Here is a 15635-nt window from a genome sequence, read left to right as displayed (position 1 = left end):
AAACTGTTGTTTAACATAAAAATGTCTTAAACCATGAATATTTTAAATAAATATGTGTAAGGAGTAGTTTTTCTCCCACTGTGAACTCCTGCAACGATTACTCAATGCTATTTTCTGATGTTATCAACAGTCAGCTTTAACAATAAGGAAATTCTAATAAAGTCATGATTATAATTAAGGCAACTCTAATGGGATTTTGTAGACTGTGATTGGCATCCCAAGTACAGCATCAGACAGAAAGAGGAACATACAAAGGACAAATCTCCAGGACACCGTCAGAATTAGCAACTGCTTGGGTAATTAGAAAGCTCCATTTTATAAAATCCAGGAAACAAGATTAATTTATAAATCAGTTTATTTACAGATTTTGTTCTCTTAAAGTACATTTCAGTTACCAAAGATATTTACACTGGTGTACACAGGGACCATCCTGGTTATTTTACACTTCTTAATTACAAAAAAAAAACCTCCCCAACCCCTCCACATCCTTGGATCTGTCTACTGTGCAAAGCTGCTGTGGATGTGAACACGAGCTGAAACTGGCCCAAACCCCAGGTTACCAGGTTATTTACACATACACAGTAAATGGGTTTCTTTTCAGCATCTCCACAACACAGTACACGGGGAGACCGAGCCTCCCCAAAGGCGGCTTTGCAAATGTGTATCAAAATGCTCTGCAAAATCAAGGAAAAAAACCCCTAGTAAATGCAGGTTAATTACAGTATTCCTTTTTCATCTGTATATAATTTTGCATTTAACACTTAAATTACAAATAAGTTCAATAGTTTGCTTTTCTCTATTTTAGCTGGTTTGTAAACACTTCAGATGCACTAAATACCTTGTAAGATTCAACTTGTTTGTCTGCTGAAAAGTACTTTGTTTTCCTAATATTCTTAAGGTAGCAAAGAGATATGAAAGTTGGAACTGCACACAGTTCCTCGCAGAATAGTCACTTAAAAGGTCTCTGTCACTGTGCTACTTCTGCAGGTACACACTTATTCAAGTATTGCAAAAAGCTAAGGCCACTTTTTCAAGAAAGGAAAAGGAACAAGATGGGATTTTTCAATCCCTCATTCCACCTTGTGAGCAACAAGCCTTCTCTGAAAGGCAGAAGTACTGATATTCCAGGGCCTGGCTCACAGAGCATCCTGCTGTCACAGAGGTACTCACACTCCGTGTTCCCACAAGCCTGGGCTTTCCCACCTGGCTCTGAGATCCTTCCAAAGATGGAGCAGCATGTCCCCAGTGATGACAGCTGCTGCCCCAAACAGCTCAGGGGTCTCAGCAAAACGTCCCAGCCTTGAATCTTCTTATGTGGTTGCACCGAGATAACCAGGACGCAGAAATATCATCTTGTTCTTACAAAGGGAGGGTTGGGGAGAGAAGCAGAGAATTCAGCCTGTTTGTGGGACCCCAGGCTTCCCCATATCTCCTCACTAGCAGCCTGACCCTTGCTTCATCGCAGTAATCATCAGTCCACAAGTACTCAACCCACTTGAGGTTTTGAACATACACTCAACTCAAAGCAACTCAACACACGTGAGGTATTGAGAAGGTAATTCACGTACGTTCAAGTCATTTTGGGGTTGCTCCTAGCAAGGATTGCTACCAAAAATAAATCGGTGATGTCAGCAAAGAAACAAAGCCATTACTTAGACACAGCTTCCTTCTGTCCAAACACCTGTTAAAAACAGTTAGTGCTTCTCTGGAGGGTACTACAGCCAAAAGACAACAGGCACATGACCTCCAACAGGCCCCCATGCCCTGTCAGGCCTGACTGCACAACCTCCCCACTCCTGCTGGACAGACCAGAAACACCCCATGAGCCCCTCAGAAGAGCAAACAGCCCTGGGGATGCAGGACAACCTTCTCAACACTGGCCACAGAATCTACAGAACAGAACCTGACCTGATGCTCTGGGTACAAACCGACTCTGCAGGTTTCTGTCCTCTTTCCATAATTGCTACCTATAAAAATAGCAATCCTTGCTATTGAAAGAGATACACCCAGGAAAGGGAATCTGAGGTGGTGACCTGATCAGTGACACCATGCTGGTTAAATCTAGCAGCTTTACTTCGCTTCTGTCTTAAGCATCCAAGGGTTTCCTGGTTCAGCATCATGACATTTTACATGAACAAATGAATCACTTGAGAAAAAAAGCTGAGTAATGCTCCACCAAGACCATCTGACTTCCAGCCAGCCAAAAGGTCCACTACTGAGGGACAGACATGCATATTCCCACTGGAGGTGTCCCTATCCACCATCACCTCCTCCTTGTTCTTCCACTCACAGAGCTCCCATGGATATGGCTCACCACTAACTCACAAGTGCTGTGCTGGCAACACTACATCTGAGAATCTGTATGGACCTCTGGCAAATCCAACATTTCCCAGTGCTGTCCCTGAAGAATTACCAGCTGTGTGTCATTGTGCAAAATGCAAATAGTCCAATGATAGCTTTCAAAAAATCCCAAACAAAAAACAACCCAACCAAAAAAAAAAAAAAAGGTGGAAAAGAGAAAGCAAACTGGAGCAGTAACAGCAGGAAGCCCAAGAAGCAAGCAGATGAATGAAAGAGATGCCCCCTGCCACGCCTGTTGTGGGCTGCAGCATCTTTGGGGCACCTCTGAGGGCTTCTAAGTGTCTGTCTACAGTCCAGTGCCTGGGGAATCTGACTTCCCTCTGGGTCTTGTCCCAGGTTAGCAAACAGGGACATCCACTATTAAGGCATCAACGTTTGACCCTAGATTGTCCATGTTCCTCCAAGAAATACACGAGAACAGGAAGAACAGGTCAGGAACCAGCACTCAGCAGAACGACACTGCAGATGAATCCTGCCGAATCAACCAAAATCAACTACATAATATGGTGCAGAAGTTCTGGGAAAGGAAGGGAATAGAAAGAGCTGGGAATTTTCACACAATTTTTCAGTTCAGCCCCCCTCAACTCTCCATTGTCTCTGAACCAGGTGCTTCGGTTTTCAAGCTCCACTCCTAGACCTGTCTTTGCATCTCACCCTTGGTCACTGAGGTTTGGTTGTTCCTACCTTCACCCCCTCATATCTGCCTCATGAAGCTGGAGGTTTTGTGTGAAGAATATGGGGCTCTGGAAGTTTCCAAACCAGATGCTCTCTCAAGTTTGTCTGTCTCAAAACACCAGACAGTGCAGCCAACTGCACAGGACACTCTACTGTAATCCACTTAATAAATTATCTGAAAATAAATAAAAAACCCAAAAGCACAAAACATGCAGACAGTCAAGCACCAGACACCGCTTTCTTTGGTGAATACACTCTGTTCTCTAAATTGTTCAAGTAACAGCTTCTCCAATTCATTAGGTGACAGTAATGGAGAAAGCTGAGGGATTGAAGGCCAAATTTTTGTGAGGAAATATTTTCCACTCCTGCATGTCTCGTGCCTGAGAAAATCCTGAGTATCCATTATCTGGGAGCAGCTGGTGCTCCAGGAAGAGAAGTGCTACACGGTAGGAGGAAAGTTGTCCATGGGCTCATCTTTCACACTTGACATTAGGCAGGCTTTATCTCGCTCTGCCTCAGAGCAAAGCAGCAAGAATTCTTTACTTGTAGGCAGGAAGAAACATCATCTGATTTCCCTGGACTGGGCTGGCACCATGCTTGGTACCACATCACAGAAGAAAGATGAAAACCAGCTTCACGGAGAAGTGAATTAAATAGGCTCTGAAGCAGAAGGAACTGATGCACATTGTTAGGACTGCAGGAGAAGACGTGTTAAGATTATAACACTGTTCAGTATGGTAAGTCTCTGTTTATGACCAAAACCTGACCAAACTGTTGCTTCTCCAAATTACTCACATTTCTAAAGACAAGTTGAGTACTGATGGCTGACCACCATTCCAGCAAAACAGCCAATATCCCAACTTAACCCAACCCTTTCAGGGAACAAGCCAAACATGTCAAAGCCCCAGGCCGGGGCCCCGGGCAGCTGCTGACAGTTATGAGACATAACTGCGTTGGCACATGAACAGTCTTGAGCACTCCTCAAAGCAGCCTCAAGCGAGGAATCAGCTTGTTCCAAACAATAAATCAGGTGCGAGGTCTTGGCAGCCAGTTCAGGTTCTTTTCATCCCATCTGAACTGCCTGGGAACCGCACGCGTGGAAGTCCAGCCGCAGCACGTGCAGGGAGGAGAGCAGGTCAGGAGTCAGAGAGGTCTGTGACTCCGTGGTTGGCAGCTCTGAGCTCACTTCAGCACTGTCAGACCAGCAGCAGCCTCCGCTGTTTCTCGTTTATCTGGTTCAGTACATCAACAGTGTCTCTGATTAAGGCCTCGAAGATCCCATCTGCCAGCTGCATCTTGACACACAGCTCATCCTCGTCGTAGTTCACCCACTGCGCTTCTTCCTCGTGGAGCTCCTGCACCTTGGAGGGGAGGAAGGCAAGAGAAACATTACAATTCTGTTGCTTTAAAATAATATTGCCTGCAGAGTTCCAGAAAGAGTCCAAAGCAGAGTCTGTCTGTCAACAACATATCTGTCTTTGTAAGAGATTACAGGAAACGCTTGGAATAGCAAAACGAACACAGATCTGTTTGAACCTGGCTATTTCACTGAATGAATGTTTTCTACTTTTCACTGCAGCATCCATTTTAAAGGCTTTCATATTCCTGCACAAGTTTTTCACTTGAAAGGACTCAGCTAATGGGATAGTCTTGGCCAACAGCAGAAGCTCTATTAATTAATTAGTCCCTAATTATGTTTTTGCAGGAAGCTGATTCCTTGTGGCCTAAACTAAGAAGTTAATGGTAAGGCCTTGTGGTAAGAAGTAATGGAAAGGCCTTGAACAGGGCAAGGGGAAAAAGAAAATATTTCACTGCAGTTCAGTTTATAGTACAATAAGAAAACTTTAGGGAAACAACTAACTTCCAATGCTTCTGCATAGGAAGACAAAATGCTTTCATGTGTTATAAGACAGCATTACTACAAATGGAATTTTGCACCAGTACATTCAAAGAGTACTTATTTCCTTCTATTACTAAACTGTTGACAAAGAAAATCCCCTTTTACTGCTCACTGACAAATAGGTGGTTTAGTATCAGAATGAAATATGTAATTTCATTCAGCAAATCAAGTCTTATTGAGAGTCTCTCCAAACCGGACGCCTTCAATTAAACTTATTAAAAATTTGTCTTACTGACCATTTCAGTATTATAGACAAACCTAAACACACTCAAACATTTTAGAAAAGAAGGAATGAATGCAAACATCACTCGTATTTAAAATGACAACAAAAACCTGTTAAAAGCTCTGTCTCTGCTCAGCTTCAGCAGAAACCTCCTTTGCCCATAAATCTTACATTCTGACCTCAAAATACATTTACAGTGTACAAGTGGGGCAGACAAATACACATTTCCAAACTAAGGTTAAACATACTGAAAAACCCACTAACCCAGGATCAGTATGTAATAGTGTTGTTTTCTGAGACAGAACATGAACTATAGCTCCAAGACGTTCTCCTCCTTTTGCCTGAAGCTAAACCTCCCAGAAACTGGTCTGTTTTGAAGCTGACAGCTGCTGTGGCACCATGCTGATTCAATAACCCCAGCAGAGTGTGAAGCCCAAGAAAAGCCTGCTATGGGAGCCCCAGGGAACTGGCACTGCTGCAGGGTTTGCTGCAGCCATTTGTAAGGTCCTGGTTAGACACGGGGCTTCAGGCTGACAGCTACTTTCTCCCTCCCTGAAGAGAGCTTGGGGAGAGGGGCAGGGATCTCATCGTGCAAACAGCTTTGGAAGAGTCACACTGCCTGCTAACAAATCTGTGCTACCACAGCAAGTGCCTCTTTCCCACCCAGCTGTCAAGGAAGAGGCATTAATGGCTTCATTAGGCTTGTTACTAATAAGGAAGAAGCAACACTATTTGCAATCAGTCTTTGAAGGAGTGCTGTAGGTGAAAGATATTTTACATGGAAGGCTAACAATTGGTGGATAATTGGGTGTGGGTTTGTGTGGGGGAGAATGTCTGAAAGAGACTCCTGAACTCTCACACAGAAATGTGCTGCCTGCAACCTGAATGTGCTGGTTGTGAATTCTGATAAAATAAACAGCAGCATGTCCCAAGTCCTGCCATCAATAAAGAGGCATCAGACAGAAGCAGCAATTTGCAGACTGATCATGTGTTGTGTGTCTGCTTCATAGACTATTTAGATAAGGAAGAGACAGGGGTCATGAAAAGAAGAGGTGATGCTGAAAAAGGATTCCCTAAAAGCAGAAGTGATTTGGGAAAAAACAACAGGGGGCTCAACGGGAGAGGGTGCAGACGGCTGCTGCAGGAAAGATCCTGGAAATGGGGGAAGATCCTGAACACAAAGGAGGTGGGTGGAGACAAATGCCAGGGGGTGCCCAGGGACTTTGACTGATGACATCCAAGGCTGGTAACCTGGAGCAGCTGCATGACAGTGACTGACAGGATTTCCTGCCTGGCCCTCCCTGGCCAGCAGCCATTCCACGGCTGAAAAGTGAAGTCAAGACTTAGTGAAGGTAACACTGAGGGTGGGGGAAGCTAGTGAGTAAAATAATCAAGCAGGTCAAAAGCTCTGGCTTGATCTCACTGGCCTTGAACAAACCCCAGATCCATGCTGAGGTGCTATTTATTCTGTGTCCCTGACAACTGTGTGATGAGACAATTTCTTTACTGTGCTCAAGCAGTGAAAAGAGAAACATGGGATAAAGAAGTAAAAGTAAAGGAGAGAGGAGAAGGTACTTGATCCAGGCAGAGAAAGGCTGGATGTTTAACAGCACCAGAACGAAAAACAGGATCAATGATTAATTTGCTCTTGCCTGTATCATTCCTCCCTCTCTCAGAGGCAGAGTGCACAATTTCCTTTGTCAATAGGAGGAATTCCTTGAGCATGCTTTTGAAAAACTGTGAGAACGTGCAATTTGCAGCTGCAGGCAAGTCCTGTTTATAGTGCATTCAGAACACGTGGGGAAACTGCTGTGCTGCTTTGCAGCCCTGGCTGCAACATCTGAGCCAAGGCAGTTGCGACTCCTTTGTCTGGGAAAGGTTTGATCCATTTGTTGTGTTACCACAAACTGCTCCTAAGTAATTGAGACAGTTTCTTTAATATTTGACAGCTATCACAGCTTGAATGGAAATGGACTTTGCACTTTCTCATGACAAAAGTAATACTTCACATATTTGATACCAGGAAACAAGATCTCTATACCAGAAAGAAACTGCATTTGGGTGAAGTCAGGAAAACAACAGTTTTAATGAAACTGAATTCCACCCTACACGGAAACATAAACAGCAATCAAATGCAGAAGGCTGTGTGGTATTTTTTTCTCTGTGCCTTTTTTTTTTTTTTGTATGCACACTTTTTATTTTAAAAAAAACATTTAAAGAAGGGGGGGCATACACACAAAAGAAAAACTAGGAGATAACATGGTCACATGATCCTACTGGCCCTCTATTAAATGTCACAGCACCTAAAAAACCCCACATAAAGTAATATAATCAGAAGGAAATTCAGAGAGTGACTTAGCATGTTTTGATTTCTCGAGATTCCTTTTCAAAACCAAGAATATCTCTAAAAAAACCTACATTTAAGGAGTCAGTAGACTACTTGGGAGACTGAAAAGAATAAGCATCCAGATATAAAGCACTGTCTTGGATGAAGGCCAGCAGGAGGAAGGCAGGCAGGTGCATTCTCACAGCCCTTTGCTCTCAGAGTGCCTGGAAACCTTAAGACACAGCATACAAGCAGCCTTTTACTCTCTTCTTACTGTGCACTCCCCTGGGGTTTAGATCTGGGGGGCTGCAGAAGTGGCACCTCCAGCTTTCCAATTAAGCCGGCTTGGTAGGAACAGCCCTGCTTTGTTGCAGAGCTTCTGCACAGAGAGAAACATTTTGGCTGTTAAATCAACAGGTCAGAAGATGGAGCACTTGGCAGCACCCTGCTGGCAGGCTCCTCAGGTGTGAAAACCAAACACATAGGTTTGGCAGTGTCATGGGAGCTCTGTTTTCTCAAGCTCCACATAAAAGAGAAGGGGGCTGGCAGGGAAAGCAGTGGCAGAGTTTGTTCTAGCCCCATGCAAACAGATCAGCACAGGGAGTTTTGGCTGAAGACCCCAGTGGAAAAAAAAAAAAGGAGTGGAAACAATCTATTGTCAGCACCTGAACTTCAATAAGGAGATATGAGGGTTCTTGCTGTAGTTTAAAACAGGTTTTGAAAGACGCTGGCAGCCCTGATGTACTGAAATTTGACATTCACCACAAAGCACAGACAGCACATATGTGATGAAGGAACAACATGAAGGGACAAAAAGGGAAGAAAGCAAATACTTAAGACATTCCTTTAACTTGATTTTAAACAAAGTTAAATGTGAACTCCTGTACTTGTTTATTGAAAGCCAAGATTTGCTGTAAATGTTAGTAACTGGAGCAAATATCCAGCATATCAGAGGGATCCCTGAAGAATCCCAAGAGAAATTCTTTTCTGAGGACAGGGATGCCTGATTGAAGACAAAAAGAATGCTGCAAAAAGGAGAAGAGGAAGATGTTCTTTTGTCACTGGCACTAAAACCTGACTCACCACATGGGTGTCAGTGCTGGGAAAGCACAGACCAAAGTGAAAATGCAACTAGAAGTGCAGCAACTGGAGGAAGCTGCAAAGCTCAAGGCAGAGCAAGGAGGCAAAGGATGAATCCATCCTGTTCTCACTTTTGTTCCCAGGAGGTGTGATGGCCAACCTAGAGGTCCCAGTGTCACAGAGATCACCAGTGCTGCTTCTCCTGGTGTGCTCCTTCCCATGGGAAGGAACCTTCCACAGGGAATTAAGTTTAATATGATAAACCCAGAACAGAGCATCCAGGCATAATCAGGGAGAGAGTAAGTTCAGTCGAACAGGCTGGCATTTGTTTCTGTGCCTGCAGAACAAGTAAAAGCTCCTGGGTCAGACAGAACTGGACAGTCAGGTGTGTTCAATCTTCTAAATATTACTAAAATATACAGTTGTCTCAACAGAAAACTGTGATGTTTTTATTTTAAGGTTAATTTGACTTAAAATGGAAATGAACAAACTGGGAAGAAACTGTGCTCGAAGTTTAAATGCAAGTAACAGAAGCCTAAGAATATTCATCTCTGCTTTAAAAAGATCATGTTTTATTTTAACAGTCATTGTCTTTACCAGCAGCAAAAGAAGGTGGGGAATCAGTCAGCTCATGTCTGTATTCACATGACATCCCCTACCCACTGCAGTGGTGTACACTGGCTACACCTTCACAAAAACTGGAACTAAGTATTCTGAATTGTGATTTTCAAAGACGACTCCACAGCACCTAAACCTACAAAAACAATCTCACTTTCTCTTTCAGGAAATTGCTCTCTTGTACTACTTGAATACACTTTCAACAAAATGTGGAGAATCCTAAACCTGGCCTCTCAGTCGAGGGCTACCCCGTGAGCTACTGGGGACAGGCAGCAGGTCTTGCACCTGTAGATCCTCTTCTGGCCTGGGATCTGTGTTACCACAGAACTCAGACCTTAAGCTGGGGTTGACTAGGAGACAGAGAAAGCTGTCCAATACTTCATGTTTCACAGAGATTTTAATAAAATAGAGTTCAGTTTCTCTTGCCTTATCTCCTTAGGTTTTCAGTTAAAAGTTCCCCTGATAGTGCCTCACATCAAAGTATAAATTTGTAAGAAATGCCCCTGAGACTGCCTTATTCCTAAAGCATGGCATGCTGCAACCTTCACAGAGTTATTCCCAGTCTTCAGCTAGGAATATTTACTATAAAATAAATATTTTATTTTAACAATAATAAAACTGAAGTTTTATTACCATATTCTTGTGAGAAAAAATAAAATTAAACACATTATTTATTAGGCCAAACTTGTCAAAGCCCCATTAATCTTTGATGTCTGGCTCTGCATGTAAATCACAGACTGCACTGTCTGAACTTCAAACATCACCTGAAGCACTCTGGATGCCTTCAACTAGAAGGAATCTTTCTTTCTAGCTATGTTGCAAAAAAATTAGAAGTTGGTACACATGCATAATAGCTGTTCTATTAGCTCCCTTGGAGATGTAAAACACAGAGCTTTTTGTGCATGCTTTAACAACCTATATCCCAGAATCAAGTGTATCAGGATGTATTTGGATCTATAAATAGATATTCTATTTACATACAATTAAACCCCCGTGTTGGAAACCCTCCAGTGATGGGCAATTAAAAGACCACACGACCCACAACTCTCAATTACTCATATGTGCTCGTTGTGTGGAATCAATTCCAGGTGTAATTAAGTGAAGCAGTGTTAATGACGATTCATATTCTCAAGCAGAACCCTCACTATCATTATAGCCAATAAAGATGTTAACCTGGCAATACAAGACAACAAAATAACTTTCATAAACTCTACACAGCCAGCCATGCTCCATCTTAGGCAGTTTTAACACTGAACTGTCTCTGCCCCAGTAGCAGTTGCATTCACTGCTTTAATTACATTCTCTCTGTAACGATCTCAAATTAAATAATATTACTTCAAAATAAAAACATTTTATATTAAAGTAAGAGGAAAAATATATTCCAGTCTCAAATAAAAAGTTTATTCTCAGTCAAATATTTCATTGTTTCCTTCTGGAAATTCATGCTTTCAACTTTTTGGGAGTGAGGGAATTTATACTGCAGTCAAATGAGTAGGCAGAATTAACTCAAGTCACCTTCCCTCACTGGCACTGGACTTCTGACACCTCGTGTACACTTTGTATTTTTTAAACAGCATGACTGAATACTGAAAATACATTCATATGTATTCAGTATTCATACTTCAGTCTGGTGGACAGTATCTGACAAGATTGTTTTCATCCACTTACCAGTATGTGATCCACCCGGTCTCGTTTCTTCCGCCCAAATTTCATCATCTTCTGCCAGTCTGTTTTGTGGTTAGGCTCTTTCTTCAGGCTGAACAACTTCAGCACTTCAGCTGCAATGAAGTTCTACAGAACAGTAAAGGTGAGATTGATCACACTCGAGCTCAGAAATTAAAGGTATGTACAAAGCAGCTCCCCTAAAAAGTCACACTATAGAATTCACATCAGCTGGCAGGACAATTATTAAACCCAGAAGTGGGGGGAAACAAGACACCCACTGCTGTTTTAACCTTGAGAACAGACACTTTCAACACTACACAAACAGGGGATTCTGACAATTTATTTTATGGGAAAATATTAAAGGAAAGCAGGGTGGAATTTGGTGTCCTTGTCCTGTGTCCCTGCTGTCGCCAGGCACATGCTTTTTAAAGTCTTCTCAACTAACAGAGTGATTTAGATACTATTTCTTTCTTTGCTTTGCTTTCCTGGACAGTTAACACACTGTATCTTCAGCAGGTTCATCAAAATGTAGTCAACTCCCTCAATTTCAGAAGAAACAGTGCAGGTGGAAGTTTTCATTTGTGTCCTGATGGGCCATATAGAAGGTTCTTTGTGGAGGGCTTTAAGGGAGACAGGCTTTTTCCCAAAGTCAGCCCTGCAAGTTTAACCTAGGTCCAGCCAGGCTCTCGTTGTCCCCCAGGCTCTGTGATTTTGTCGTTCTTTGAGTACTACCACCAATAACATGGAGGCCTCTTCTGGCTTGTCAGATATGACAATGCCCACACTAGTCAAATTTTGGGTTCCTCTGGGAAACTCCTGCTGCTCTCAGAGAGGCTGGTATAGGTGTGTGTGTGTCTGAGTGAAAAATCTAGCTCATCCCATTTGGCCCAACCCTACCATTGGATCCATTCCAATTTAGCCATACAGAAATCTGCTACAGCAGCAGGCTGTCAGTATACCAATTTTATAAGATCAAGGTCATCCTGGCAGTTCTGCACAGAGGACTGAGGTTTAAAAACAACCAGCAGCAGTCATAAGGACGGGGAGGCCAATCTGTTGAGCAAAAAAGGGCCATTCTGACAAATTTTCTTTCAGGTTGGTAATCTTCCTTTTCTCAACTCATCTCCTGCTGGACACACCTCTTATGATCTTCTAACACTCAGGTAAATGCCAGTTCAGTGTTTTTCATCTTACTTTCCCTGCTCAACAAAGATTCCATCCTACCTTAATTTCATCCAGATCATTTGGATCTTTGACTCGGCGAAAATAAGCAGATGCAATCCTACACGGTTTCATCCAAATGGGCTGATTCAAATTAGGATCCTCAGCGAAGATTTCCCCAAAGATCTCTCTTGTTAAATCAAACACCACCTGAACAAAGGAAAAAATAAAGGTTATGGCTTCTTTTGTCCAAGATAAAATTTTGGAGGGCAAGACCAAAATACCTGAGGATTGTACCTTTCTATAAACCTGCTTGTTTATGGTGTCTGTGTCCTGCTCTTGAAGGGTACCACTAAGATCTGTTTTCAGGCTGCAGCTTTGAAGATCGTGGCCCAGCTCTTTCAGTTTCCAGAGTTCCTCAGCTGCTGCATGCACCATCCCTTCCACCTCCACTGCAGTGTGAGGCACCGCCAGGGGCTCCTCGCTCGCCTTGGTGGGCACTTTCTGCGGCTCTGCCTGGGGCAGCACTGCTGGCTCCTCAGCTTGCTTCTGCTGCAGCTTACGGGAACTCAGGCCATAGTCCTCATCAAACCAGTCTTGATCATCTCCCAGCACACTCAGGAACTCCCGGTTGAGCTCCAGCTCCGCCAGTCTCTTGGCAAGCTCCTCCTGGCCACTGGCACCAAACACAGGACTCTCCTGTGAAGCAAGAGCCACAGAGTAAATGTGGTGTCACACCGTTGTGTCCCTCAGCTTACATTTTTAAATGCTTTACTGATGTAGTTGGCAATAAATGGTTACCAAAACAAGCCATGCACTGGGATACACAAAAATGTATGAGACACATACAGAACATACAGGTAATCTTCACATCATCCAACAGAACCTGGGAGAAAAACTGGTGCCACACCACATTCCTGATGCAATCATCCCCAGTCAAAGGCACAATCAACTCTTAAAATCAGTGCAAGATGTCTGCTACTCACCGGTCTGGGACACATGTCTGGAGAGGAAAGCTCTTCTCTGTCATCTTCCAAATCAGAACTTAGGAAGAAGTTATTCAGTCCATCTGGAATCTGCTTTTCCACCTGCTGGGGTGGAGTAGTGGCTTCCTCCTTCACATCACAGAGCTCCTGGTTGCTGAGCTGGATTTTCTCATTTTTGATCTTCTTTATTTGCTGTAACTGATTGACTGTGTCTTTCACAAAATCTCTTAGCAGACTGTCTGTCAGCAAGCTGACCTTTTCCAGTTGGTCTTTTGACTTTTCTTCTTCTCTAAGAGGCAGGCTGAGCTGTGCTTCTAACTGGTTCTTTTCTTTTGTCAGCAAATCCAGCAGTGGAGTTGCAGGCTTCTCCACGATGCCAGGAGAGAGATCATCTAACTTTTCAGCACATTCCTCTCCCAGTGTCTTCTGCCTCTCCAGTTTTTCAGAAAGGAAATCTGACACATCATCCAACTGAACAGTGGAAATCTCCTCCAGAACACTAGAAGTGAAAGGAGTGTGGCTGGCCTCCTCTTTTACAGCATCCTTCAGGTAATCCACCACTGACTGTTCCTGGGCAAATGAACCAGTAGCTACAGATATCTCTTTCATGCTGTTTGCTTTAGATGACAACTCCTCTTCAACCCTTTCCTCAGCTGAGGCTTCTGAAACAGCTGTGTCCACAGGAGCTTTATCCTGGGAGTAGTTCTCTGTTGCATTTCTGCTCTGGCTTTCAGCTTCTTTGCCAGGTTTGGAACTTTCTCTATCTTTCTGCTCAGCATTGTGTTGTTTTTCCAATCTATCATCAAAGAACGAGTCTTCATCATCCTTATTTGTGTCTAAGTGGCTATCGATACTTTCTGTAATGTGAGAGATTTTCTGAGGAGGAGCAAAAATACCATGCTTTTCTCTGCAATCAAAATATTTAATATCATCATAAGTTCCATTATTGTTCCCTTCAGGTTTATCCAATTCCACACCAGCCCAAAACCCTTTGGCAAATTTAGTAAGCCCTTTGAACCGCAGTGTTCCAGGCTGGACTTTACTCACAAGTACCCTGTCTCCAATGTTGAAATTGGACAAACTATCTGCTTCTTCTGTGATTGAAGCCGAGGCCCACAGTGGTGAACAGCCTGGAGCCTGTTCTTGCTCCACATCTCTGCGTTCAGCATTTTTCATAAGTTCTGTTGGGGACTTTAGTTCCAGCAGCCTCTCTGAGTGCATGCTGCCAGAGAGAGACCTGTCACTGAGGCACTCGCTGATTTCGCCATCGCTGCCCAGGCTGGTGGACCTGCTCCGGCTGGCCTGGGTGTGCTGGGACTGCTCCCTCAGGGACTTCCCGTTAGCAGAGAGCAGGGATCCCTCAAAGTCATCTCTGTAGCGCTCCCCAGGCAGTGTTTCCTCAGCTGAAGCTTGTTTTCTGGAAGAGGATCCTTCAAAGTCATCAGGGTATGATGGCTCTTTTTGACTCAAGAGCTGTTCAGAAAGCAGATCATCTTTTTCCTCTGCAGATTTCAGTTTGTGAGAAGCCTCCTCTATGCTTGGGCCACTTACAGCATCTTTATTTGACTGCTGCTGTTCTAAGATTTCTTCTGTATCATGAAGACCTTCCACAGCTACATCTAACAGTTCCTTCTGAGAGTGTTTGTTTTCAGAGCAGTGATCCAGTGAACTCTCCCGTCCTTCATCTAACGTCAGCAAGACGTCAGAACTCTCCACAGGCTTAACGTCAGAACCTCCACTCTCATATTCCTCTGACTTTATGTATTCCAGATCTTCTGTAATCTCAGATTTATGGCTAATGGAAGGACCAACACTGGATGCATTTACCACTTTGTTCACTGACTCAAGACTCCTGCTAATGTCTTTCATATCTTTGAGACGAGCTGAAGAGCTATCTGAGGAGTCACCAGATCCTGCTCTGGAACCCTTTGGTAGCACTGAAGCTAAGGAAGATGTTCCAGAAGGTTCTCCTGCATGGAGAGCTGTCACAGCCACCTTCTTGGTGTGCACAGACACAGATCTCTCGGTTCTTGATGACACAGCATCTTGAAGGAAAATAAAAAGTGAATTTCAGCAGATTGTATAACCCACATTGTTTTATTGCAAACTGCAATCACAGGCAACTAAATTAATATCAAAATTTCTGTATTCAAAGAAGATGCAAACTGGTGCTTGGAAACATATACTTCTAGCTGTTCTATGAACATGAGCAACTTCCCTTCAGTTCCAGGGTCATAAAGCTTTCTTTCTACTTCTGTTCCTTTAACCAGCACCCCAAGGTAAGGACTCAGCTATTTGTATGCAAGCCACAAATACAATGAAGATTAGAACGGGAGATAATGAGATAATCATCAAGGGCAAAACAGTGAAAAGTGTCTGAACTCAAGTGGTAAAGGAACAAGAAAGAAAAAAAGTAAAAAGGTTGTCACTTAATTATGGTTTCACATGCACCTCAGAAGAGTAAACTAAATGCTGAATACACAGGGTATTCTGCAAAAGCAGAATCCTGCTAAATAAAACTGCAAAAAATACAGCTCCACCACTATCATTTTATGAAGTCTCCATCCTCTCTTAAAACCTCTTTATGAATCAAGAAGGAAAAGGTTGAAGAATTTTAAAACAGTCAGTCTTCAAGATCTT

General features: G+C 43.2%; 1 protein-coding gene across 7 annotated transcripts in view; it reads right to left on the bottom strand.

Moving 5' to 3' along the window:
• Nucleotides 1–337: 337 nt before the first annotated feature.
• Nucleotides 338–15635, bottom strand: part of CEP350 (centrosomal protein 350) — a 71318-nt gene continuing 56020 nt past the window's right edge. For 6 of the 7 annotated variants that reach the window (XM_038144104.1, XM_038144100.1, XM_038144105.1 and 3 more), the window contains exons 35-39: nt 12996–15040; nt 12307–12708; nt 12073–12219; nt 10852–10974; nt 338–4397 (exon numbers count right to left, since the gene is read on the bottom strand). In XM_038144104.1, coding sequence (XP_038000032.1) covers nt 4233–4397; nt 10852–10974; nt 12073–12219; nt 12307–12708; nt 12996–15040 — 2882 coding nt within the window. In that variant the 3' untranslated portion in view covers nt 338–4232. The remainder of the gene's footprint in view (nt 4398–10851; nt 10975–12072; nt 12220–12306; nt 12709–12995; nt 15041–15635) is intronic. The other variant, XM_038144106.1, reaches the window with a different exon arrangement.

The sequence above is a fragment of the Motacilla alba genome, chromosome 8 (genome assembly GCF_015832195.1).
Source record: "Motacilla alba alba isolate MOTALB_02 chromosome 8, Motacilla_alba_V1.0_pri, whole genome shotgun sequence".
Classification (NCBI taxonomy): domain Eukaryota; kingdom Metazoa; phylum Chordata; class Aves; order Passeriformes; family Motacillidae; genus Motacilla; species Motacilla alba.
Note: the sequence above shows the minus strand (reverse complement) of the source record. Positions and strands in the feature narration are given on the sequence as shown.